Below are 24,345 nucleotides of genomic sequence, written 5' to 3'. Positions count from 1 at the left end.
AAATAAACTTTATGCTGGGTTTGGCCTATTGTTCATTTTATGTGAGAAAAAAAGTGGAAACCAGGTGGGGAACAGCCTAATCTCATCTTATTCTCTAGTCAGACACAAGAAAAAGTAGTAAAAATTCTTCCCACTCCATACTCAACAAACTGACTCAGAAGTTAATTACACTCTGAGATATTCATGTATTTATCTTACAAGATCATTGCAATTGCTGATATGACAATAAGCTAATTTGACTACTACATACATTGGGATGGTTTCATCAATCTGATGCTGGCTGTACTTCATGCTATCATAATTATCTGGTAAGCTTCTATTACTAGTCGCTTGCTCTGTGCAAGTTAGGGCTATAAAAAAAGCCACCAGCATTCACCCTCCCCAGTTTCACTTCACAAAAGTGAAGCTTGCCAGAGATTTATCATTGTCCTAAAGAACTGTTATCCCCTCCATCTGGAATATCTGTATACGTGGAAGGAAAATACATACTCTCTTAAAATTAACAGTAAGTAATTCTTTTCCCCCAAAGTGTTTAGATCTAGCTGCATCTGTTTCAACAAAATTGTAGTAAGAAAAATAGCCAGGGTGACTTTGTGACTCTTTGTGTATTTGTATAAGAAGGACTGCTACGAGTTAGTTAATTGGTATCAGATATCTTAGAAATATATGTGCCCTCTCCAAATTCCCGTTCTTCAGTTAGTAGGATTAATGGAAACTACCACAAATAATTGGAAGAGAAGAAGTTGGAAAATGGCTATTTAGTGGCTTAACAGTCCAAGGTTGAGGTTGAGGACATACTTAATTTCATATTAATAACTTAAATCAACTTTCTCTGTTCCAATGTGGGAACAAAATATGGCTTAAAAGGCAAATTTCTCCTGTTCCATTTGATGATGAATTTTTAAAAAACCGGTTTGTGGGGAGGAGGCGATCTTGAAACAGCTTGATTTTCTGTGACTTCTTGGACAAGCGCCAAGATTAATTTGTCATTATTTGAATTAATGACAAATAATGGTATGAGAAATGCACTCTGAACATGCTCAGGAGTCCTCCCCCCCTTTTAAACGCTAAGCGATGTCGGACACCAATTACTGTCTATCCCGGCCCCCTCCCTCTCCTCCCACTTTTTAATTTGCCCGGTGCGTGGGGAGATTCTTTCTGAATCCAACTGGGGGGGTGGGGGTGGTTGGGAAATTCTGCAGTCGCCGGATATTTATAGCCTAACGGCGTTTTCAGCCCAAAATAACCCGGCTGGGCCGCTGGAGGGGCCTCGGGAGGCGCGGCGAGGGTGCTGAGGGGGGGAGGAGGAGGGGGCGGCCGCCGTGTGTGTCGGGACAGCTGCAGCTCGGCCTGGGCGCGCTTGGAATGCAGGAACGGGCTGCGCACCGGGACTTTTATGGAAACTTGCAGAGCCCGAGGCTGGAGCCGCAGCCAGCCAAGGGGCGCGCAGCACCAAGGGTAGCAGCAGCAGAGACGCTCGCCCCGGCTCTTCTCACGCCCAGCCAGCCGCTCGGGATTAAACGAAAACGCACCGCGCGGCGCTCCCAGGTACCTCAAGATGGGGTTTTTGCTTTTTTTTTTTTTGTTATTGCGGGGACGGGGACGGGGGAAAGCGGGAGCGATTCGGACACAAAGGACGGCCTGCGCTCGTCGTCTGTGACGCGCCTGGACTGGAGATGACAAGGCAGAGGGGAAACGGCGCGCGCGGCGGGGCAAGCAAGCCGCGGCTCGGTCTTGAGGAAAAAGACTTCGGGGGAGCTGAGCTGGCGCTTCGCTTTCTGCCTTTGGCATGTCCCCCGATGGGGGCTCCTCCCTGCGTTGCTTTTCGGCCTCGCCGAGGCGTTCGCGGGGTAGATTTAGATGGAGACCTAAAGTGTCCTCTCACATACGCACACGCGGTCTTTGCGGTTTTCGGTGCGGGTGGGTGGGGTGCGTGAGGCAGACTGGCCTTTTTCCTCTGGCGCTTTAGTTCGGCTGCTTCGCCTGTCCTCAGTGAAACGGCCGCTCGCCCCGTCTGGACTGCCATCGGAAAGGAAGAGCAACAGGTTCGGTCTCTCCCATCAGTTTTACTTGGATGAAAATCCCAGACGCGTTTAAAAATCTCAGCTGGTCATTTTGGGGGTGGGGGGGGGGAATCGGACAATAGCCAAGCTATTGTGCAACGGAATAACAGCCCTGGAAGAAAATGTTCCTTTTCAAGACATCTTGAATGGGATAAGAAAGCCAGATGTCGCTCATTTTCAAGTAGGGTTTTCTTATTCTGAATTTGAAACATGTGGCAAAGCCCCCGAATATAGACTTTCCTGCAAGAGAGATCCTTTCTGCACTCAGGTCCCGTATTTTGTACAGTAATACATTTCAGTTGAATTCTAGTATTTCCCCAAATTCCAGGCAAATCATGTATGTGAATGTTTCCTTCCCAAATGTCAGAATAAAGGAAGCCTTCCTCTGAAAGGTGTAGTGATTGACAGCTAGAAGGTAGTAGCAATGATAGTATCAGTAGTTAGTGGGAAGACAGTAACTGCCAAAACTGTTGTTCTTGGCATTAGTGTGTGTGTGTGTGTGTGTGTGTGTGTGTGTGTGTGTGTGTGTGTGTGAGAGAGAGAGAGAGAGAGAGAGAGACTATTTTTGCATTATAAGTGGAGCTTACAAAAAAAATGAACTAAGAAACTATTTTTATTTTATAGAAAATATGTTTTTAAAGTCAGACAAAGATGGCAAAAAATAAAAACTTAGCTACTACCTTTCGTATTTCAAACAGGATGTGTGAAAGAACATATGTGCAAAAATATGTAGGCGCATTATAGTTCTTTGATTTTTGTTGACAGACAGCTCTTCCTCACATTCATGTTAATGCACATTCCTTCAGATCTTGAGTTGGCAGAAACATTTGTCTGAGCTCTAACTTGCTTCAGTAATGAGGCTGATGAGTGGTAGTCTTCTTACTGGTTTGATATCCTACAAGTCAACAACAAAAACGGGTTGATTCCCCTGGCTGTATTTCTTTTCCCTTGGCATCACTGACCAGCATGAAAAAACCCATCTATCATTGTCCTTAATATATGGTGGGGCAAAGTTGAGTTAGTGTGGTTATGTGTCTGAGATGGAGTGTTTAGCCACATAACAAGTTGCCAATGCAGAGTTGCTATGCAGCTGTGACTTGTCAGTCAGACAGTTTTGAAATGCATCTAACAATCTTCTGAAAGAGATTTAGACCAACGTTCAAAGATAGCCAGGCTGACAAATCAATGACTCAGTGGAGACCATGGGTTGAACCAGAAGGGACCATGACTATATCAGAAATATTCTTTCCTGCCTTATCTTGCTCCCTTCTGGATGACCAATTTCTCTGCTGAGCTATTTTTCAACATGAGTTTAGTTTTTCTTCTTTTTCAGAAGACTGCTAAATACCTGTACAGAAACAGTGTCACAAGTCACAGCTGTGGCGAACCTCTGCATTAGTAACTTGTCTATTGGACAATTTGAAAAGTGGCTAAAACCTACATCCCACTCATTTGTCTCAAACCTGTCCCACTACACATTAAAGAAAATGATTAGTGGTTGTTTTCTGGCTGGCTGGTGATGCTGTGGGAAGAGAAATACAGCCAAGTGAATCCACCAATTGCTGTCCTTGAATTGCCCTGCAACAAAACTCCAAGGACAGCCCCATTCACTGGCCTTGTTACTAAGATTAGAGGGGAGGCATAATTCATACTGGCTGAGTTTTGTGTCAGTTTAAGGAACTGGAGGAATTTGCATTAACAGCTGTAAGGAAGAACCCCAAAACCAGAACTGATGAACCTGAATTTAAGCAGCCTGTGAATTGGACTGGGGATGAGATAAAAGCAATGTCACGAGGATATGTTTTTTTAAAAGACGGTTAGTGAGACATTTTTGTGCCATATTTGGTGGGATGTAGAAATGAGCTTTTACATTTTGATTCTGAATTATATTAACAGTGCTCAATGTTTTATATTACTTTACGGCATGTAAATAAGACAGAGATGGGGTATCTAAAGTGTTGTGTTTTATTTGATTTTGATGATACTGGTACTTAAAATATCAATATTTTAACTGTATTCATAGCTGGCTATTCTGTACATCTGTAAGCGCTGTGCAGTGTCTCCAACGTATCTATGCCTCTGACAATGCTTCATGTCTATTCTCTGAACTGAAGTAAACAAACTATTTTTTAAGTTATAGTGTTTCTGTCAACTTCGAACTGAACCTTGACAGTTTCAGTATTAAAAAAATGGCATCCAGTCTTACAGGATTGTTGTAACATGTATTGAAATAATGCACTGAGAAAGTAAACTATTAAACCTGTTATTATAGTTATATATCCACTTGAGCTATAATAAATAATACCATGTATTCTTTTAAATATAGGTTAGTTATTATGATGTTAGTCTGGCACCAGCTGCTAATTCAAATAAAAATACATGGGCACAAGTTTGTTGAATTAATTTAATTTGCTTAATTCAGTGTTCATTTGTCTGCTTTTAGAAATACTAAAGTAGAATTCTTTTTCTGAAGTTTTCTAAGGGATTGTCTGTCTCCCATGTTTTCTGTCCATCTGGTAAGATCAGGCAAAGCCAATATGATTTGGGTCCTTTCAATCAATAGGCCCATCTGTTGGGACCCAGACTTAGGACTTTTCTGTCACATCACCTGTCCTATGGAATGATATTGCTTCAGATATCATGTAGCTCCTATCCCAAAGGTGGGAGATATTCCAGAAGTCTTTACAAATCTCTGCCTAATGGGTAGTGTCTCTATAGAGACTTGCTGGTTGTTTTCTGTTTATGTGTCTGGATGCATTGGATTTTCTTTCTATTGGGCATGCAGTTCTGGAGGTAGAAGGGTTACTTCTGCTTCTAATTCTCCTTGAGGATTATGACTGTACTAAGTAGGCAATGCAGTATCTACAGATGTTACCTGGTCTTATGCAGAAGGGCTTCATCTTGGGATTTGCAGACATTTATGAATTTATAAGTGCTTTTATGTATTTGTGTATTTTATGTTCAGAGAGTTTCAATGCAAAACTGACTTTTGCTTGCCTAGCATATTTAGTTTGTAGATGCTTTGTTTCCCATTTCTGCATTCCACCTGGATTCAGACATACTTATGAAGTAAAGATTGTGGGTAGCTGAAAAAACTGTTTTTTGATTCATTCCCATAAATCGGGACTGGGGCAATTTACTTCTTTTTTATTTTTACCAGTTTGCCTTTGGTGAAAATATTTTATGAAAAGTTTTATTCACTATATTAGATGTTTGGGGATGAGAAGTTTTCAAACTTGCAGTATGTCAATCTAAACAATTGGTCCTATTAGAGATCCAGTCTTTGTAAGTATTCTCTTTCCAAGTGGTCTTCAAAGACAGTCCCATAGGGTAATTAATGCAGAAATTCAAGAGAGTAGTGATAGAGATATGAGTCAATGTAGGCAGTCCCACCTGCTCCAGGAAGGGTCTCTAGTAGCATACCAGTTGCAACTGGGCAAAGGCCCTACTTGCCATTACCTTCCAGCAGTAATTAAGAGTCTAGGAGAACCTTTGAGAGACAACAAGAGAACCAACAAAGAAACATAAATAACAAAATACAGTTCAGTGCTTTCAGGTTTCACCTGTTTCATCCCAACTAGATCTTATATTGATTCCAGAACACTATTCTATTGTACCAGGGCAAATAGGTAAAAAGAAAACTTTTGTCACTTATACAAAATACCATAGTGAGGAGGAAAGAAAGGAATAACACTGGATTTAGAAACTGATAGGCCTATTTAAATAAAGAGTGAGTCTAGTAATCCAACTGTCATCAGTCACCACAATGTCTTGGGTGGTTGAAGAGGTCAAATGAATGAAGACATTGGTATTTTTTCTGGAGCAGGGAGAAGTCAAATTGTGGTTTTTAAGGGTTTTGGGAAAGTTTGACAAGTGGTTTCTAAAACACAAACAGGAATACACAAACACACAGAGAGAGTATATACCAGTATTTTTTTAAAAAACATTTTTAAGAGGCCAGCTGATGGCCCTTCAAATTGCTTTAAGTGTAATGATTTCAAAGTGGAAGGAAAAAAATCAAAGAGGAAAATGGGCTGGGTTCCTAATTAGAGAAATATTCCCACCTTTTTATAAACCTGCAATTCTGGTTTTATAAAACCTGTAATATCTGCATATGCTGGTGTTCAGGTTATATTTGCCAAAAAATTCCTGTTTCCACTTGTATTGAAAGAAAAGCATTGGCACATTTTCCTTCCATGTTGATCCTTTCTGTGAGCATGCCCTTTTATTGATATGTAGTTGAATGCCACACAGTATCCTATACATCTAATGTTTAATTTTAACTATATATATCCTGCTGTTTCCCCAAACTGCATCTGTCTGATTTGTAGTTATATATTTTTCACCATTGCTTTTCTCCCGTAGGTAGATGTTAAAACACACAGGACCATTGCAAGCTACCAAAAAGTATTATTCAATCCTTTATAATAAACTGTACAGTACCAGCAAAATATCTGGGGTGTCTGTCTGCATATATGTTTGTATGCATTTGTGTTCCACTGCATTAACCCAACTCTGCAGCCACTGCTGGAATAATAGCACATCCTAATGATGCAGGAAGCTTCCCTGTGAGAAAACAGTTCAGTTGCTGGTATTCACCACTTTTTGTGTTGCCCATTCCAGGCAGTCGCTGCAAACATTTGAAACCGGTCAAAGGAATGAAATTTGGCAGAAAATCTTTGGAAATTAAAATGGAGCCAACTTTGTTTTCTGCTTGGTCATTCAATATACTTAATGGCTTTTCTGAGTTTGTTAGCACCTGAATAGATTGATTTTTGTGACTCTGTTGATCATATTGAACAATCATAGGAATAATTAATGAAACTTGTCCAGTCATGTGAAAAAGGAAGTACACACTCTTTGAGTTCTGTGGTTTTACATATCAGGACAGAGTAAAAATCATCTGGTCCTTAGCAGTTCATAAAAGTAGGTAAATACAACCTCAGATGAACAACAACACATGACATATTACACCATGTCTTCATTTATTTTACAAAAAGAAAGCTGAAATGAAGAAGCCATGTGAAGAGGACATGGTATAATAGCATGTTATAAGTTGTTGTTTATTTGAGGTTGTATTTACCTACTTTTAAGAACTGCCAAGGACCAAATGATTTTTACTATGTTCCGATATGTAAAATCATAGAACTCAAAGTGGGTGTACTTTCTTTGTCACTTGAATGTATGCTGCCTGACTATCAATAGTTCTAAGTGACACACATTAAAATAGAGTATCTTTTGTGAAAGGGATATTAAGGAATCTTATCTGCCCTCAAGAATGCAGGAAAAGGTAATAAATTAAGTAAAACTCTATCCATGGTACATTTTGGAAGATAGATGCTTTAACCCAAGCCAGGAGCATGTGGACTATTGTATCTTATTTTTCAAGTCACATGTTATGATTGAGGATTAACAGAAAAGCTCTATTTGATTAAGTATCTATACCAAAAATGTAAGGATGGGTGGTTGTTTTGAACCTGAAGTTACATTTTTTGTTTGGAGATGTTGGTGTGGATCACAGATCCACATAAATGTTATAACGTCAGCAATGGATGGGAACAGAGTTTTCAGTCTGTTTTCCTCTCCTGCATGGTGAGACTTAGTTTTTAAAGATACATTAAACAATGTAATTACTGTTATTTTCTTTAGTTTCTCACTGCCTTCTGGCGTTTGCTACCAAATGATGGCAGACTTTTTGTCAGTATGTGCCCTGCAGATTGTTTACCTGATCTACAAGCCTCAAACATCTGTTGGCTCCAAAAGTTTTTCTTGAAATACTCTTACTGAAATTATAGAGGCAGTAATAAACTCTTAACTCCTTAACCTTTTGAAGTTTTACTAAACAAATAACCCTGTGATCCATTGGGCTATTCTTTAAGAAAAAGGTAATGCAGTCTGATGTCACCAGATTGAATATTAAATTTTACTTAATTGTATTGCTATTACACGAGTGGACAAAAAAGCAGTGGGAGCAGGAGCAATTTCTGGCTTCTTGCCAGCTTCCTCATTAACCTTTACTTGTGGAAAACTGGCAAGGAGCATCTGAAATTATGATCACCTGACCATGAAGATGCTGTGATGACCACAACTTTGCAAATAAAATTCATCTGAACATCCTGGAAATTTCAATTCCAGTGGAGTAATGGGTCCTGGATTTTTTTATGCATTTTTTAAATTAGCAGATATCTACATAGCTTGATTCAAAAATTGTTGCGGTGCATTGCATCATTTGGGCTAACTTGAGAGTAGAAACAGACAAACAAACATGATAAGAATTTTAGTATAGGTAGTCCTCGACTTATGACAACTGAGCTCCAAATTTCTGTTGTTAAGTGAGACATTTGTTAAGTGAATTTTGCCCCATTTTATGACATTTCTTGCCACACTTGTTAAGTGAGTCACTGAAGTTGTTAAGTTAGTAATTTGGTTGTTAAGTGAATCTGGCTTCCCCATTGACTTTGCTTGTCGGAAGGTCGCAAAAGGGGATCACATGATCCCAGGACAATGCAACCGTCATCTGAATTTTGATCACGTGACCATGGGGATGCTGCAAAGGTGGTAATTCTGAAAAATGGTCATGTCACTTTATTCAGTGCCATTGTAACTTTGAACAGTCACTAAATTAACTGTTGTAAGTCAAGGACTACCTGTAATATATCGATAGATTCCAGGCCACTAAGGATTTTAAAGGTCAGCACTTCTATTTGGAAGCAGATGGGCAAGCAGTAAAATTCTATGATTGTACATTGATTTCAGCAGTTCGATTTAATGAGCCACTGGAGCTCTGAAGAAGAGTTATTATATGGACTGGAAATGACTAACAATAAGACATTAGAATAAGGATGTGTAACACAGGTATAAGTGAAAGAATATCTAAATCAAAGCCTATGAAACAGTTTCAAGATCAGAAAGCTCATAAAGTCCATTGGTTCCATTTATTTATAAACTGTTACTTGAAGTATAGGAAATAAATTAGTTTGAACTTTCATTATAGGAGGATAAAAAGAATAGAAACCTATGGAAAAGGAATTCCCAGAGCAATTCTAAATGATGGGAGGAAAGCAAATATTCTTATGCTCAAAAACTGTGCAAAGGAGACTCCAAGGAAGTGCAAAGCGCTCAAGCTAGCATCAATCCCCCAGTCCAACCTAGAGGAAATCATAAAGTGATTGGTCAGCAAGCAGTTTGAAAGCAGGGCAGTGATTACTAGAAGTCAGCATGGATATGATGAAAATAAGTTTTGTCAGATTTATTTTTTGAAGTTCTTAATAGATTATTGGAATGCTGCAGATATATCTTGCGTTCAACAGAGCATTTAATTAAGATGTTCCGATTAACAAAACATTTAAATATAGGTTAGATTACATGACTTTGAGGTGGATCAACTACTTAGAAATTTCTCATCAGGCTAGAATGATCTATTGCTACAGGATATGATCCTCAATCATATATTAATATAATTACCTGATTGAAGGAATGTTTACCTCATTAGCAGATGACTCAAAACTGGATGTGGCAGAAGACAGAAATAAATTCCAAATAATTTTAGGATTAGATAGAGAGTGGGCTAAAAATAATATCGTGAAGTTTAATGGGAATAAATGCAAAATTCTTATTTAAAAAAATAGAGGGTGCTGAAGACAAATTTGATGATCACGTGTAGAAAAAATTGTTCTTTCTACAATTGCAAGCCGATTGAATTGCACTTGAATTAATTGAAGATTATATTTAATCTATAATGTACTACATATGGCAATAGTCTAACATGGAAATGGCTACTGGAAATGGCCATCTGTGCCAAATGGCAACTGTTTGAATAACTCTACAAGTGAGAAGGAATGTAAATTTGGCCTTGGAAAGGGAACCTTTAAGGCAGGAATTTCAGGAAAAATTGCTCAGTTCTGAAAACAGAAAGCATGAGAAAGCAGCTCAAAATATCCCCGCCTTGTACTTGCTTAGTAGAAAAAAATTCTTAGTAGAAAAAAATTCCCGCCTTGTGCTTGCTTAGTAGAAGAGAAAAAAATCTAGCAAGATTTTAAGGCTCTGTTATTCTATGCTACAATAAACATTTCTGGAATTCCTGCTGCACTTATTTCTTGACCTCATCTTGTTTGAAGAGATAACATTTTCACTTTTTTAAAAAAGACAAAGAGGCATTTACTGTCTAAAATGGAGGGTGCAAAATTTGATTCTAGCCAGTTTCAAGCTACCAGTAGGGGTAGATATAGGACTAGCTACAAATTGCAAACCTGCGAGTTCAGAAGGAATATTATTCAGACCTTGGCTGATCTCAAAAAACTAAGTAGATTTATTAGTATTTGTATGGATGACAGTGTGGAATTAACAGCTCTGTAGTAGACTTGAAAGTAAAAAATATATCCAGAAAAATTGAATGGCAAACTAGTTCTGTATTATTGATAACATAACTATGCAATATATACATGTAGTCACTAGGAATAGAGTTTGATTCAAGGAAGATTTCACATTTTGTCTTTATCAACCCATCCAGAAAACTTAAAATAGGTTTAACAAGTAACACTCTGTGTAACAAAGTTAATTAAATCAAGGAAGGGAAATAATTATAAGTACACTAGAATGGGAAACTGAAGGTGGTGAGTTCAAGTTCTGCCTTAGCCACAAAAGCCAGGTTGGACAACCACTCCCTCTCACTTTGGGACAACCACTGCCACTCAGCTCAACCCATCTCACAGGATTGTTGGTGTGGCGGAAAATAAAGAGGGGAAAGGTGTGTTGAATATGTTCACTGCTTTGAGTTATTTGTAAAAATAATAAAGATGGGAGACAAATATAAATATAGGTTTAAGTTTCTCTCAAGCTGTCATAACATCTTCCACAAAGCTATTAATTGATGAGGAACAAGTTAGTTGCTCACTTTTGGGGTTGTGGGTTTGCTTTTCCTATGCTTGAAAACTTCATTTAGCTTTCTGTAAACTGTGTAGAGTCAAGATTTTGTAAACGAGTGAGGGAAAAGATTTTTCTACTAAGCAGTTTCATGAGAGGAATGGTACAGGTTTTGGCTGTACAATAATATGAACATGCTGAAGGATCAGAAAAAATATATACAAGAAATAGGAATTGTAATGCTGCCTGAATGGCTGTTGAGACCTAGGCTTACTTAGTCATTACAAGACACAATTAGTCCCAAAAAAACCTATTTTATTGTAACAGCTGAGAATTACTTCATTCCCAGCTGAGTCCAAATTAATTGCAAAACAAGTCCTTCGGAAGAAATCCTTCAGGATTATCACAAACCTTTATCTTCTTTGACACCCTGCCAAAGGCCTTACTTGGCAAAGCCCCACGAAGTTCAGAAACAAGAGACTCCGACTGGAAACAGAGTTAGCAATGTTGCTTTCCTACAAAGAGCCCAAGTGCCTTTGCTGCTCTTTTAAGCCTTATGGGAGGGGCCAATCATCTCCTGGCCTTACTCCCGAGTCATCCCTTTTTGCTTTAGCTGCTCTTGCCTTCTGGCAGCTCTGCGCATGTGTGCACTAGGAACAGGCTCCTCCTGTTCATCTGCCTCTCTGCTGTCCGATTCTGGAGGCTCCGGAGTCCACCCATCACTCCCAGATGGCCCTGGCCCCATCTCTGCCTCCGATTCAGAGCCCTCATCCTGGCCTTCCCCAGAGTCCAGGACTGGCCCATGTTCCTCCCCAGCCTCCTCACTGTCCGACTCAGCTGTCAGCTCCGCAGGCTGCTGGCGGACCACAACAATGGCTGAGTTCACAGACCACAGCACAGTAAGCCATTGCACTTGTTTGTGTAATATGCTGCCCATTTTGCCTAGTTATTTTTAACCACCATTAATGGCTCTTTTATTTTTATTATCCAAATCCAATAATGGTGCTCCAGTATTGATCAATACACTTAGTTTTAGGGAAAGCAAGTAGCTATATGGACCCAGGTTAAGAAGGCAATTTGTGTGTCAAATTGCCTGCCAATTAATCAGGCAGGTTGTGTGTCTCGTTAATCAGGCACAATAAAATATAAATGCTAAAAATATCTATGTTCAAATACTAATCTCTGGACCATCTAACCATTGAAGCACAGCATTGTTTATATAATGCTGATAAACAGTATCTTATAAAAAAATATTAGATACCGGACTAGTATATGTCCTCAGCTTACAACTGGTCACTATGCGATCTACAGTTTGATATGGGACCCCACAGTCACACTGATGAGAAGATACTATGCCCCATTTATACTGTGAGTCCCAGCAGACACCATGTGAGGTCCAAACCCTATTCAGGATTGTCCATTGCTGGCATGGTAGTTCAAAGCCTGGCATCTTTTTTGTAGGGTCATTTATATGTCTTTCTATGTCTGGTGTTCAGTGACCCTTTTGGCTTTCTATTGAGAATCGATGTTAAAGTTGTTGGGCAGATGTTGTGCAAGTGCAAATGGGGCTTCCTGTATTTTAGTCTTCTGGCTGATAAATGACGAAAGTTGGCCTGCACAGGGAGGAGTTGTTCATAATTTTTTTTCTATTCTCTCACTAGTGCATCATGCCTTTGTAAAGCTGGTGGTACTATATGGTTCAGAACACGAAGCCAGCAAGTCGGAGTGGTTTTGATACAACCACTTATAATCCTCATGGTGTCACTGAGTCTGTGAACTCAGCTAGATATCATAACATGGTCATGTGTATAAAGTGAGTCTGTAGGTTGAGAGTCACCTGACATATACTGAATTGGTAAAAAAGAAAATAATTAGGGCTAGATCCTGCTTTAGGTCTTTCATATTTGAACTGCTAGAATCTGGATGATCATTTGATGGCAGCAAAGAAAGTTTGCATATATCCAGTTGGCAGGCTTTGGTCCCATTGATCAAGCAGTTTTATCTAGAGAGACCCCAGAGATGTATCTTCTGTATCACAGCATCTGCCTTCTGGAATGAGGTCCCTTGAGATCTAGATGTCTTCTCACATGTTGTTTAGGAAGCTGTCAAAGACCTGGTTACAGTATTCTCCCAGGCTTTGGGGCAGGGTGATGGTTGATCTCCTACTAGACAGGTTGATTTGGTTTATTGTATATGTTTGTTTTTGGGTTGCTTACAGTCTGACTTTTGTCTTTTTTAAATTGTAAGCCTCCCAGAATTGTTGGATGTTGGGTAGTTTACACATTGTATAGATAACAAAGAAAGTAAGTTTTTGCAGCCCATATATGGAAGATCTTGCCTGCCCAACTCAAGCCAATGTTATTAGACTTCTGATGGTTCCATTCTTTAAATTGTTAGAAGACTTAAAAAGCAAATATATATATTGTTTATGTCTTGTATAGGTAAAACAGAAGACGGACATTTTTGCAGACATTTCTTACTGGATTTGCAGAAAGGAATCATGACTGACGTCGCACATAAGACAGAAGTACGTATGAGATCCAAAAGGAAAGTACTTAATAGGAATTTTGCTGATCCTCTATAATCTCAAAATAATGCAAAGAAGCTTAAATTACGATTCATCAAGTAATACTGGGAGATAATGTCATATTTATGCAGACAGATTTATTAAAATTAAAATGTTTTAACTAGTAGGCTTTTTTAAATGAATGCCTTAATAGAATAAAATTTGTCCACAAAATATTAATTAAATTAAATTAAATTTTAATTCAGTTTTTAATCTGTAGTGCATTAGTGTTAACAAGCCTGAATGCTATGTTCAAAGGCATTTTGTTGATTTAGAGAAAATATACAAATAAAGATGCTGGAGTTGTGAAATATTTTACAAAATATGAAACTGAAGGCTAGTTGCTAAATGTGGAAGTAAAGCATGTATGAGAATAAGTGGATAATAATAAATAGTTCATTACTGAGTTGAAGATAGATAAGGGTACCTTGCCTGGGGTTAATCTATTTATAGACAAATGTACAAGAAATGCTTATCATAACTTTACAAGTGTGTTGACTGGGACCATGAATGTGTGTATATACCACAGGATGAAATCAACCTTTTGTTGTTGGCTGTGAATTTGAATGATTTGCAGTGAATATTAGACTATATGATGCAACAAAGAGAACTGATCTAATAATCATTGAAGACTAAGACATTTGGATTTGATAAGGAAAATTGAGTGAATAATTGTAAGTTATACATAAATGGTAAAAACTAGGGCAAGTTGATAAATTTATAGACCTTTTCAGAATGTTTGGAAAATGGACAAAAATGTAGAAATGCCGGTAAAAGGTTGGTGGATAGTGTGAGATCTGTTTAAGGAATGAACGTTTGGTGAGAATTGGATGGGATCCTCTAAAAGAAGTGAAAAGTTTAAAACATCAAAAGCAATATATGAAGAAATATAAGGAATGATGGAAGCAAGGATGGTTTGTACAATTCTATGGAGAAATGAAACAAACAATGTTGGTAAAACTCCTTTAGGCAAATTTATACATTATTTTTGTCCGACATCTTTAATTTATTTTTCCCACTATTTCTGCTTCTCTTTCATTTACATAATATTTCTTTCATAAAAATGGAAGTGCTAGATACAGCATGTATCTACGTATCTAACACACTGTGCAATGTATCTTCATTTACTTCTGTCATCCTTTCCTGATCTTTGCCTTTTCTACATCTTCACTAAGATTCTGCTTTCTTCATCTAAACCTGTACAAAAGTCCTATGTGCCCAAACTTCGAAAAGGTGATATAAAGGATAAATTTGAAGCCATGCAGAAAACAAGGGAAGAAAAAAATCAGAGACGAACAAAAGAAGAAAAGCAAAGAAGAAGAGAACAATATATTAGAGAAAAAGAATGGAACAGGCGAAAGCAGGAGGTCATTTCCTTTGCAATTATTATTTGTTTCTGTTGGTTTGTTTCAATTATACTATAATGCTGGTATAGAAAATATATTTCAATCTGATACAAAAATGTACCAGATTTTTTAAGATTGTCCGCATTAATATCTTTGATCCATTATTAGATGAAAGAACTTCTTGCTTCTGATGATGATGAAGAAAACTCTTCTAAAGTAGAGAAAGCCTATGTTCCAAAACTGATAGGTAAGGAAAATTTTATAAAGGTCTTGACCTACATTATCAATGCTTTAGACACTGTACATTGTCTAAAACATTCCACTTCTGCACTATTACCAAGATTGAAGCAAAATGCCACTGCCCATCTGATAAATGTATTTACTAGTAATATATTAATGTATGTATTAATATATATTTATTTTAGATGGATAGATAAATGGATAGCTAATATAATGGCAAGTTATCTTGCTGCTGTCCCATTTTAGGATGAAAAGATAATGGTGACTCAAGTTAATCCATATGGTTTCCATGCCTAAAGCAATATTAGAATTTAGTCCCTTAGCTTCTGTCCCAGTACTTCAAACTAATCTACCAGCCTGGAGCCACTTTATTCTCCAGGTGTGTTTTCAAGTGATTTGATTACCATAGCAGGCACAGAATGTTCCAACTTCCCTGCTGATAAGTATAAGATAGAAGTAGTCTAATTTCACAATAGTAATTTGACAACTGCCGGTTTCCCCATTAATTGTTCTTATAAGAAGCTGGCAGAGAAGGATGCAAACGGTGATCACGTAATCTTGTAGCACTGCAACAGTCATAAATTCAAGCCAGTTGCCAAGCATTAGATCGCAATTATATGACTGCAGAGTACCCTCATTCAGCACCATTGCAACTTCAAACAGTTGCTGAAAAAATGGTTGGTAAGCGATGACTATTTGTACAACATATTTTGCTCCAGTTGAACTCTACTAGTTGCTTACATGTTTCAGAACTAAATGGATGTGTGGATGTTTAAAATTACTCTCCACAAGCATCTATGTATCTGTAGAAACTCTACTACTTCATAGCTCTTAAACACCTTTCAATAATAAAATTAGTTAAGGTAACCTAAACACACATATTTTGCAAACTCTTGGCCTAATTTTTACTCCAACCCATATTTACAATAGCCCGATCTTAATTGTGAAATTTGAGCTGCAGAGCTTAGATAACTACAGTACTTCATTGTAGCAAAAATATACATAAAATGCTCCTAGATTTTATGGATTCATGTGTAATTTGTACCGTAGGCATTATAATTTCTTCTTTGAAAACTGGATAATGCTTTATTGCTTCAAATGTCTCTTTTTGGGTAGCTTGGATAATTAGAAAATATTAAAATTTTAATATTTCCTACATGAATTAGAAAAAAGAGCCAGAGGTGTATTGGAAGCATTCATTTTTATTTTGTTTGTTCATAGGAACTGTCAAAGGAAAGTTTGCAGAAATGGAAAAGCAGAGGCAAGAAGAAGAAAAGAAAAGGATGGAAGAGGAGAGGCAGCGAAGAATTGAACAAGATTCGATAGAAAAAAGAAAAATTCAGAGGGAACTGGCCAAAAAAGCTCATGAGGTATGATTATTGAGCTTGGTAAAATATGCTTCATATAAAAAAATAGCCATGCAAATTTGGATAAGGATAGTAGTATTCAATTGTAGTTTCAAAGGGAAAGCCTTCATGTTGTGTATGAAATTTTTTAAAATAATATTAGTGTTGCAATGTATGTGTGTGTAAATATTTTGAACACTTAGTTATAACATGTGGTCTCTTTTCTTATCCATGTCTCAGACTCCAGGAAGCAAATATTAAAAGACTAACTTAATATTTTAAGTTGTTGGCAAATTACTTTTATTGATCTGAAATTCCTGCAGTTTTCCAAGTTAGAATAAATGTACTTTCTTTTTGCCAATAAAATAGCTCATTTCCAGAAGGGATTTAATTTTTATGGAAATTCTTGCAGGAAGAAGGGAGTGGAATTAAATTTTACCCAGTTTAACTGCAACTCCTAGTGCTATATCCATGACCTGTTCAATATTTTTTTTCATAGAGCACAGACTCTTCCATAAATTCTTCTAGCAGGTTAGCCCTATTGGTCAAACTTCACTCAGAAGTAGATTTTTTTTCTGAAGCCAAGAAGCCAAGAAGTTAATCAAGCTGAACTTGAGTCACTAACCACCTGTAGTTTCAGTAGTTTGCTTTCAGTATGAGGGTGGGAGAGTTGATTCTTTTGGCTTTTGCAGTGGCATCCAATTTTTTTATAGTATTTGAGAATGCATCTTATTAGAGTTATGCTATTGCATGATATGTTGTGCCTAATGTTAAACTGGTAAGTTTTTTTAAAAAGATCTTTGTCCTGGGATCAGACTCCTAATGCTATTATTTTCTCAATAGAATGCCAAATATGATACACAAGTAGAAACATAAATCTGGTAATTGATTGTTACCAAATGTATGTCTTTAACATAAGATACAGCACTTAATATTATTAGAGACAGAAAATGTCAATATTACTAAGCCAAATGTCTAAAATTCAAAGTTGGGGAAGCAAAATAAAATTTCCTTGTATTGAAAATTACCAGTGAGATACATAGGTTGGGTTTACATATTACTCTAAAGCATAATGTGGTTTGAATTTTGTATTAGTGAATTATGTTGATTATATTAATAACAGTTTATTCAATAAATCGTTAAAAAGTTGAGAATGCAGACACAGAGAAAAATGAGGTAAGATGTTTCTGGTTTTCTTTGAATAAAAAATAACCATGCTTTTTACTGGGATACAAATATTAAGAAGCAAAACATAATACTATAAATGAAACTTGTGTCTGGAGTATCTGTGCAAATTATTACTATTTAAATTTTAAAAAGTAACAACTTTCAATTTAAAGACTGTCCCGAGACTAAAGTTTTGTACTAAAATTCCTTTTTAAAAAATATGGAATAAAATTAGCAAAATGATTATGTTGTAAACTAATGTTTATACTGAAAATGATGATTGTGTCTGGGATCATATGTAATGACTAGACATTAAATAGCACTACATATTTTAGTATCCTTTATCAGGATAAAAACTCTGTCATATTACTTCAGTAAGTTATTTTTAGATTACCTTTATAATAAGTGCATTGCATTTTTCTTCCAAACAATTTGTTTAGCTGTATAATTAAGAAGTCACAGAAATGCTCCAACTATATGTAGCTTTAGCAAGTAACCCTTCATACTTCTGTTATTAGCACTAAGGATTCACATATACATAAAACGGGGAGGACAATGCATTAAATTTAAATCATTTGGAATGTTCATTTCATGATAGATAGTGTAACAAAGTTCCTTGGAATGTTTTATAGTATATTTTATATACTATAAAACATTCCAGGCCCAAGCCCTTCATGGCATGGGCCCGGGGTACTTGCAGGAGCACCTCCTACCAGCCTCCCACCGCCCAGTGCGTTCACATAGGACTGCCCTCCTCCAAGTGCCATCTGCCAGACAATGTTGGCTGATGGCGCCCAGGATGAGGGCGTTCTCTGTGGCCGCACCGACCCTCTGGAACGAGTTACCCACTGGGCTCCGGACAGCCCCTGACCTCCATTCTTTCCGCAAAGACCTGAAGACATGACTTTTTAAACAAATTGTCTGATCTGCTGGGAGTTTTTAATTAATTGTGGGATTTTAATTGTATTTTTTTTAAACTTTATTTATTGTTATTGTTATTGTTTTTATTCTACGTGATGGTTGTGAGCCGCCCTGAGTCCTCCGGGAGAAAAGCGGCATATAAATTTTAATAAATAAATAAATTTTGTATTCATTGCTGTAGAGTAGACCAAAACTAAATTTAATAGTTTTTAATATTATTGTAGACATGAAGATGCTGTACTCATAATGATGCTAATCAACAGTTGTATAATTCAATGGTAGTTTTATGAGAATAGCACATAGTTGTTGCTAATTAAAACCTAGGATAGATCATTTGTAATAAAGAGATCATATGTCATAGATTTACATTAATTGATAAAATTAATGTGAACTAATGCTAAACTAATTAATAGAGAATGAATATAAGAGTATTAAAAGGTAACCCCAAAATAATTATTCAGATTAAAACTAAAAAGGTCTAGAAAATTACGTTACAAATAAAAAGCTCCAAAAAGTTCCAAAAAATTTGACCACGTTGTTTAAAAGTTTTTTTCCTCCTTTGCCAAAGTCAGAGAAGTAGTTCAAATTTGATAAAGTACATGTATCAACAGTCCACTGTCACAAATCAGTTAAAATTAGACAAAACACTGTAGAAAGATCATTCTCTTAGCCAGCCAGTATTCCCATCGGTTTGGGTGAACCAGTAGCGGTGGTGGTGGGTGGTTTGGTGAACCAGTAGCGGTGGCAGCATGAGGCTCTGTCCACCTGCCTGGGCATCATTACTTCCTGGTTTTAATCAGGAAGTAACTTGTTTTTGACCTTCTGCGCATGCACAGAGGGTCTAAAATCACATGTGACACATGCTGGGTGCGCACACTTCTGAACCGGTAGTGAAGATAAGTAGATTTCATCCCTGCCCTAAAGTATAATGCTTAATGTCTTAAGAAGTTCTAAATGTTGGTGATATAGCCAAGAATGTCATCAAGGTTCATCTTTAAGGGATAGCACGTAGTTGTTGCCATTGAAATCACATGCTAGTTTCTTTAGAGAAAGAATGCTATGTTCATTAGATTTAGATTTAACACAATCAAAAAAGATACTGAGCAGGTAGGATGAAGAACGGATGAAGAATACAAGAGAACAAGACCAACTTGTTTTATACGTGGCTCAGTTTAGATAATATGCAATATCCATATCTGTATTTGAGCGGACACATCATTGAAATTATTTGCTGGTGGAATTAAACAAAATGAAGAAAAGAAGGGTTTTAGGTATTAATTTCCAAATGAAAAATTGTACCGAGAAAACACATTAATTGGGATATATATTGTAATTGTATGAACAAAATATACCCCTAACCATGCTTTTCAAATCTACAAGGGATTTTCAGATCATAGGGACGGGGGAAAAAGGGATGCTATTCTTCGCAATAAAAATAACACAATTAAATTTATTGTCAAGTTTCTACAGTATGTAGTTTTCAGAGTTCAGCAACTATTATTGAAGTTCATTATGGCCATCATTCCCAAACTCTGCACTGCAACATGCGGGGGGCACTGCAGAAAACTCACAAGGCACCCTGGCATATCAAGAATCACTAGAAGTGCCATGGATCGAGAAAGTTTGGGAATCTCTGAACCAGACACTTGCCAATCTTTTTTCTTTTTGCTAATTGACTATGATTTTTAAAATGGGCCCACAGTCCAAAGCTGGTAGATAGACTCTGTTCAGCTTGATAGTTTACAAGCTATTCCGTTTTGTTTTATGGAAGTAGAAGGAATGAAAATATTATCTCCTTGTTGAGTTTCCTCTGAAAGCATGAGTTTTATACAAATTAATACATAAACAGACATCAAGTGTATTTATTGAAAGCAGAAGTGCATTATATTAGCACTTTTCAGTGTCACATTTTGAAAATTGCTTATTCAGATTCAAGAATATTTTATGCTTTTTTTTTAAAGGTGAAGGGAAAGGAACAAAAGTAACAATATTGTGTAAAATTCTTATTTAATAGATTGATGAACAGTTAAACAATTCGGGAACTGAATCGACATCAGAGGTAATCAGACTTTTTTACAACACAACATTCACCTATTTCTGAATCACTGTAATTACCATAGTAATGAATCTGTTCAAAAGCACTCTGTGTCAAGTAAAATTTTGGGAAGGCATAAGATCACAACTCAGAACATAGTGTGAACACAATTACTTCTGGCCTAATTTTGTTTCAGCTTTATAAAATGATCTTTGTGGTTCTCAGTTATTAGTCAGTGAATAATTGTACACTATTTTACCAAATTTGTTTTCTGACTGATGTTATCTTCTTTATATCTACTGTGATCAAATTTTGCAATGTGGTTTAGCTAAATGTGAGCAGCTTTTTGACACTAAGTGCAATACAGATTGTGGACTACGTGCAATACACACATTTATTCAAGTTTTACTGTGGCTTGCTGAAAAGTCACATTTAGCTATGTAACATACATATTTAAATAGGCTGTAGTGAGTTCAAGTTCAAAATGTCTGATTCAATAAATACACTAAGCTAAAATTAACCAAATATGACTTTAGGTGATGTCTCACTCATTTACTGTATATGTCCACCATTCACTAACTGGGTTCACACTGGGTACTATAATGTGGTTTGCTGGGTTTGGATATAGCAAGAGGTACAAAGACAGCCACTGTGTTTGTAAATCAAAGGTTATGCATCAGAATAGGTACTTTAGCAACCTAGAGCAAATAATGGCCAAGTATGATCCAGCCACACACTCATGAACCACTCTACCTTAGAAACAAAATATGAATATCTAAATGTAAGATGGATGAATGAACTGTCGTCAGTAAAAAACAGCATTAGACTTAATGCATGTGCTAATGAGATACTATTAGTCATATTATAAGGGATTAGTGTTATTCTTGTTATTAGTTATAGTTAGTTCTTCTATCTATTATCTTGATTGTCGCTTTAGATGGCATATATATACATACATACATACATACATACATACATACATACATACATACACACACACACACACATAATTCTCATCTACCATGTATTTACAGGCAATTTACCAATTCAAATCATACAGCTGTTAAATCATCTCTTAACAGCATGGATTCAGTGTCACATCCATTGTTACACACATGCTTAATTACTTATAATAGCATAATTACGATATAATGTAACTTTAAAGCAACATGCATACACATTTTTTATTTTTTTCATAGCCAAATGATATTCAAATGATGGAAGTCTCTAATCCACACAAGTTAACTACTTGTGTACTTAAGCAGTTATTCTACGCATTTCTTTAACTGAAATTTTTGATATTTACAAATGGAATTTCAATAATTCTTTAAATCCTTATGTTATAACTTGCCTTTAACAGAGTCTTTTAAAATATAAATTCATCCAAGCAATTGCCTACTATTTTAATAATTAACATTTAGATGATTCTAATCAATGCTTGAATGGGTTTTTTCTTTTGAGGATATTTTGAACTACATGGTATAAATAATATGGATTATAAAACTAATGAAGCTGACATTGTATTTATCTTTAAATTTCAAATAATAATTATTTAATTTTTAATACCTGATTACAGGTATTATAGTGTGACATAATTTGAAATATACATTGTACTTCCGTTTAAATAATTAATTTCTGATCAAATTATTTATGGTTTGGGTACTTAAACATAACTGTGTTGAACTGTTAAATATCCAAAAATGTAAATAATTTGATCTGTAATACTATAAAGGAGAAATATTTATATAATATTTAGATTAAAAGAGTCTAATGTTTTAAGATAGCATGCTTCTGTAGCAAACAATGGAACTTCCATATGCTTACAGTCAGTGTTCTCTACATTGTAGCTGAATGGGGTATTCAACACAAGATTTTTCCATGCCTTTTATTTATTAGGCATCAGTATGTATTTATGAAACCACATAATATGGCTTTGGCTTTATTTACAGGGAATGGAGATCTTAGCAAGAACAGAGATGGCAAAAAGGAAGGCTGAATTGATAGCAATATTTTGCATAACACATTAATTAGGATTGTTGGATGATCTTTTCTCCTGAGCAATAATATTGTAATAGAATTTTTGGTACCGAGTGTGATAGAGCTCTGGCAATATATTGGTATAATATTTATACATAAGGTAAAGGTTCCCCTGCACATGTGTGTTAGTCATTTCTGGCTCTAGGGGCGGTGCTCATCTCTGTTTCTAAGCTGAAGAACCAGCACTATCTGAGGACGTCTCTGTGGTCATGTGGCCGGCATGACTTAACGCCAAAGGTGCATGGAGCGCTGTTACTTTCCCACCAAAGTGGTCCCTATTTTTCGACTTGCATTTTTTGCGTGCTTTCGAACTGCTAGGTTGGCAGAAGCTGTGACAAGTAACAGGAGCTCACTCCATCACTCACTCCATTCGAACTGCTGAACTGCCGACCTTCTAATCGACAAGCTCAACGTCTTAGCCACTCAACCATAATTTTTAAGGACTGAAGTAATTATGATTCCTATTTTCCAAATAAGCAAGGCATAATATATGGTATTTTAAATATTCAATAAACACTACAGTAGTTGTGATGTAGTATTGCTAGTAGATTAATCTAGAGTCTGAAGTTAATTTACTGGGTATCTTTTAGTCAACTACTCTGCCTTTGAGCCCTTCATGAAAAAGTTTTTATACTTCCATATAGATCATGTGTTTTCTAGGAAACAGATGATTTTTTTGTTGATATTCCCTTCCACACAGGTGGTTCTATTTTTGAAGCTGTTTTTTAGGGACACAAAGAACTTTATGGGGGAAGGGAAATTTCTATTGGATTGATATCCTTTCTGATATCCAATCCAACAGGCTGGATTGTCTGAGTCAAATCATGTACAGTGCAAATGTCTACATGGGAAGAGCAGCTTTCTTTGATGTCTGGCTATCCAAAGATTATCCGTTACTGGAGTTTCTATGCAGTCACAGATTTTGTCCATTCACTTTTTAAAAATTGAACATTGTATGGAAAGCAAATTATTCACAAGCATTGGCAACTACCCTATTCAAATGTTCATGGCAATCTTTGTTTTTAACAACAGGAAGGTGACGAGTCACTGTTAGTGACGGTAGTTCCTGTAAAAGCTAACAAATCACCTGGAAGGATGAAAATAAGTTTTGAGGACCGAGAGAGAGAGAGAGAAGAACAAGAAAGAAGAAAGATTGAAGAAGAAAAGCGACTGAGATATGAGCAGGAAAAAGAAGCTCTAAAGGAAGTCAAATATTTTTCGCCAGATGTGGTAAGCTAATTGGCATATAAAACTCTTGCATGATCTCCAAAGCATATTTATTTAGAAATAGCCCTCCTCTTTGAATGAGGGAAAAGTTTCTTCCAGGGAAGTAAGAGTTAGAGTTAGGGTTAGGGTTAACTATGGAGAAAATTGTTTTAGGCCGCATGTCTCAAAAGGGTGCAAATCTGAGAAATGAACCTTCTGTATAGGATGAAGAGGAAAGCTTTGATAATGAAAGCAATGAAGCTCCCTCTCCTGGTAAAGTTAAATTAACATTTGAAGAATTGGAAAGACAAAGACAAGAGAAAGAGAAAAAGCAAGCAGAAGAGGAGGCAAGGCTTCGTTTGGAAGAGGAAAAACGCGCCTATGAGGAAGCAAGGCAACAAATGGTAAGCGTGTTTGTTTCAACATATAAAGCCAGGAGATTTTTGTAACATGGGATATTGCAGGATGATTTTATTAGCACGTAATGGAGGATTTATCCCATTTAAGAAAAGATCAAAGATTTACAGGGTCATGAAGTTCCTTGTTTCCCATTTCT

The 24,345-nt window shown here is 36.6% G+C and overlaps 1 protein-coding gene across 4 annotated transcripts in view; it reads left to right on the top strand.

Annotated features, from left to right (window-relative positions):
• The first annotated feature begins 405 nt into the window (after positions 1-405).
• NEXN (nexilin F-actin binding protein) overlaps positions 406-24,345 on the top strand; it is a 34,182-nt gene continuing 10,242 nt past the window's right edge. The window contains exons 1-8 of one of the 4 annotated variants that reach the window (XM_070941254.1): positions 406-505; positions 13,367-13,452; positions 14,667-14,858; positions 15,006-15,084; positions 16,299-16,447; positions 20,526-20,570; positions 23,616-23,813; positions 24,014-24,193. In XM_070941254.1, the coding sequence (XP_070797355.1) occupies positions 13,426-13,452; positions 14,667-14,858; positions 15,006-15,084; positions 16,299-16,447; positions 20,526-20,570; positions 23,616-23,813; positions 24,014-24,193 (870 nt within the window). In that variant the 5' untranslated portion in view covers positions 406-505; positions 13,367-13,425. Of the gene's footprint in view, positions 506-1,383; positions 1,549-13,366; positions 13,453-14,666; positions 14,859-15,005; positions 15,085-16,298; positions 16,448-20,525; positions 20,571-23,615; positions 23,814-24,013; positions 24,194-24,345 lie in introns of those variants that run through there. The other 3 variants (XM_070941250.1, XM_070941251.1, XM_070941253.1) reach the window with 3 other exon arrangements.

Source organism: Pituophis catenifer, unplaced genomic scaffold, assembly GCF_029215685.1.
Source record: "Pituophis catenifer annectens isolate HBS135680 unplaced genomic scaffold, rPitCat1.0.hap2 SCAF_3, whole genome shotgun sequence".
Taxonomy (NCBI): domain Eukaryota; kingdom Metazoa; phylum Chordata; class Lepidosauria; order Squamata; family Colubridae; genus Pituophis; species Pituophis catenifer.
Note: the sequence above shows the minus strand (reverse complement) of the source record. Positions and strands in the feature narration are given on the sequence as shown.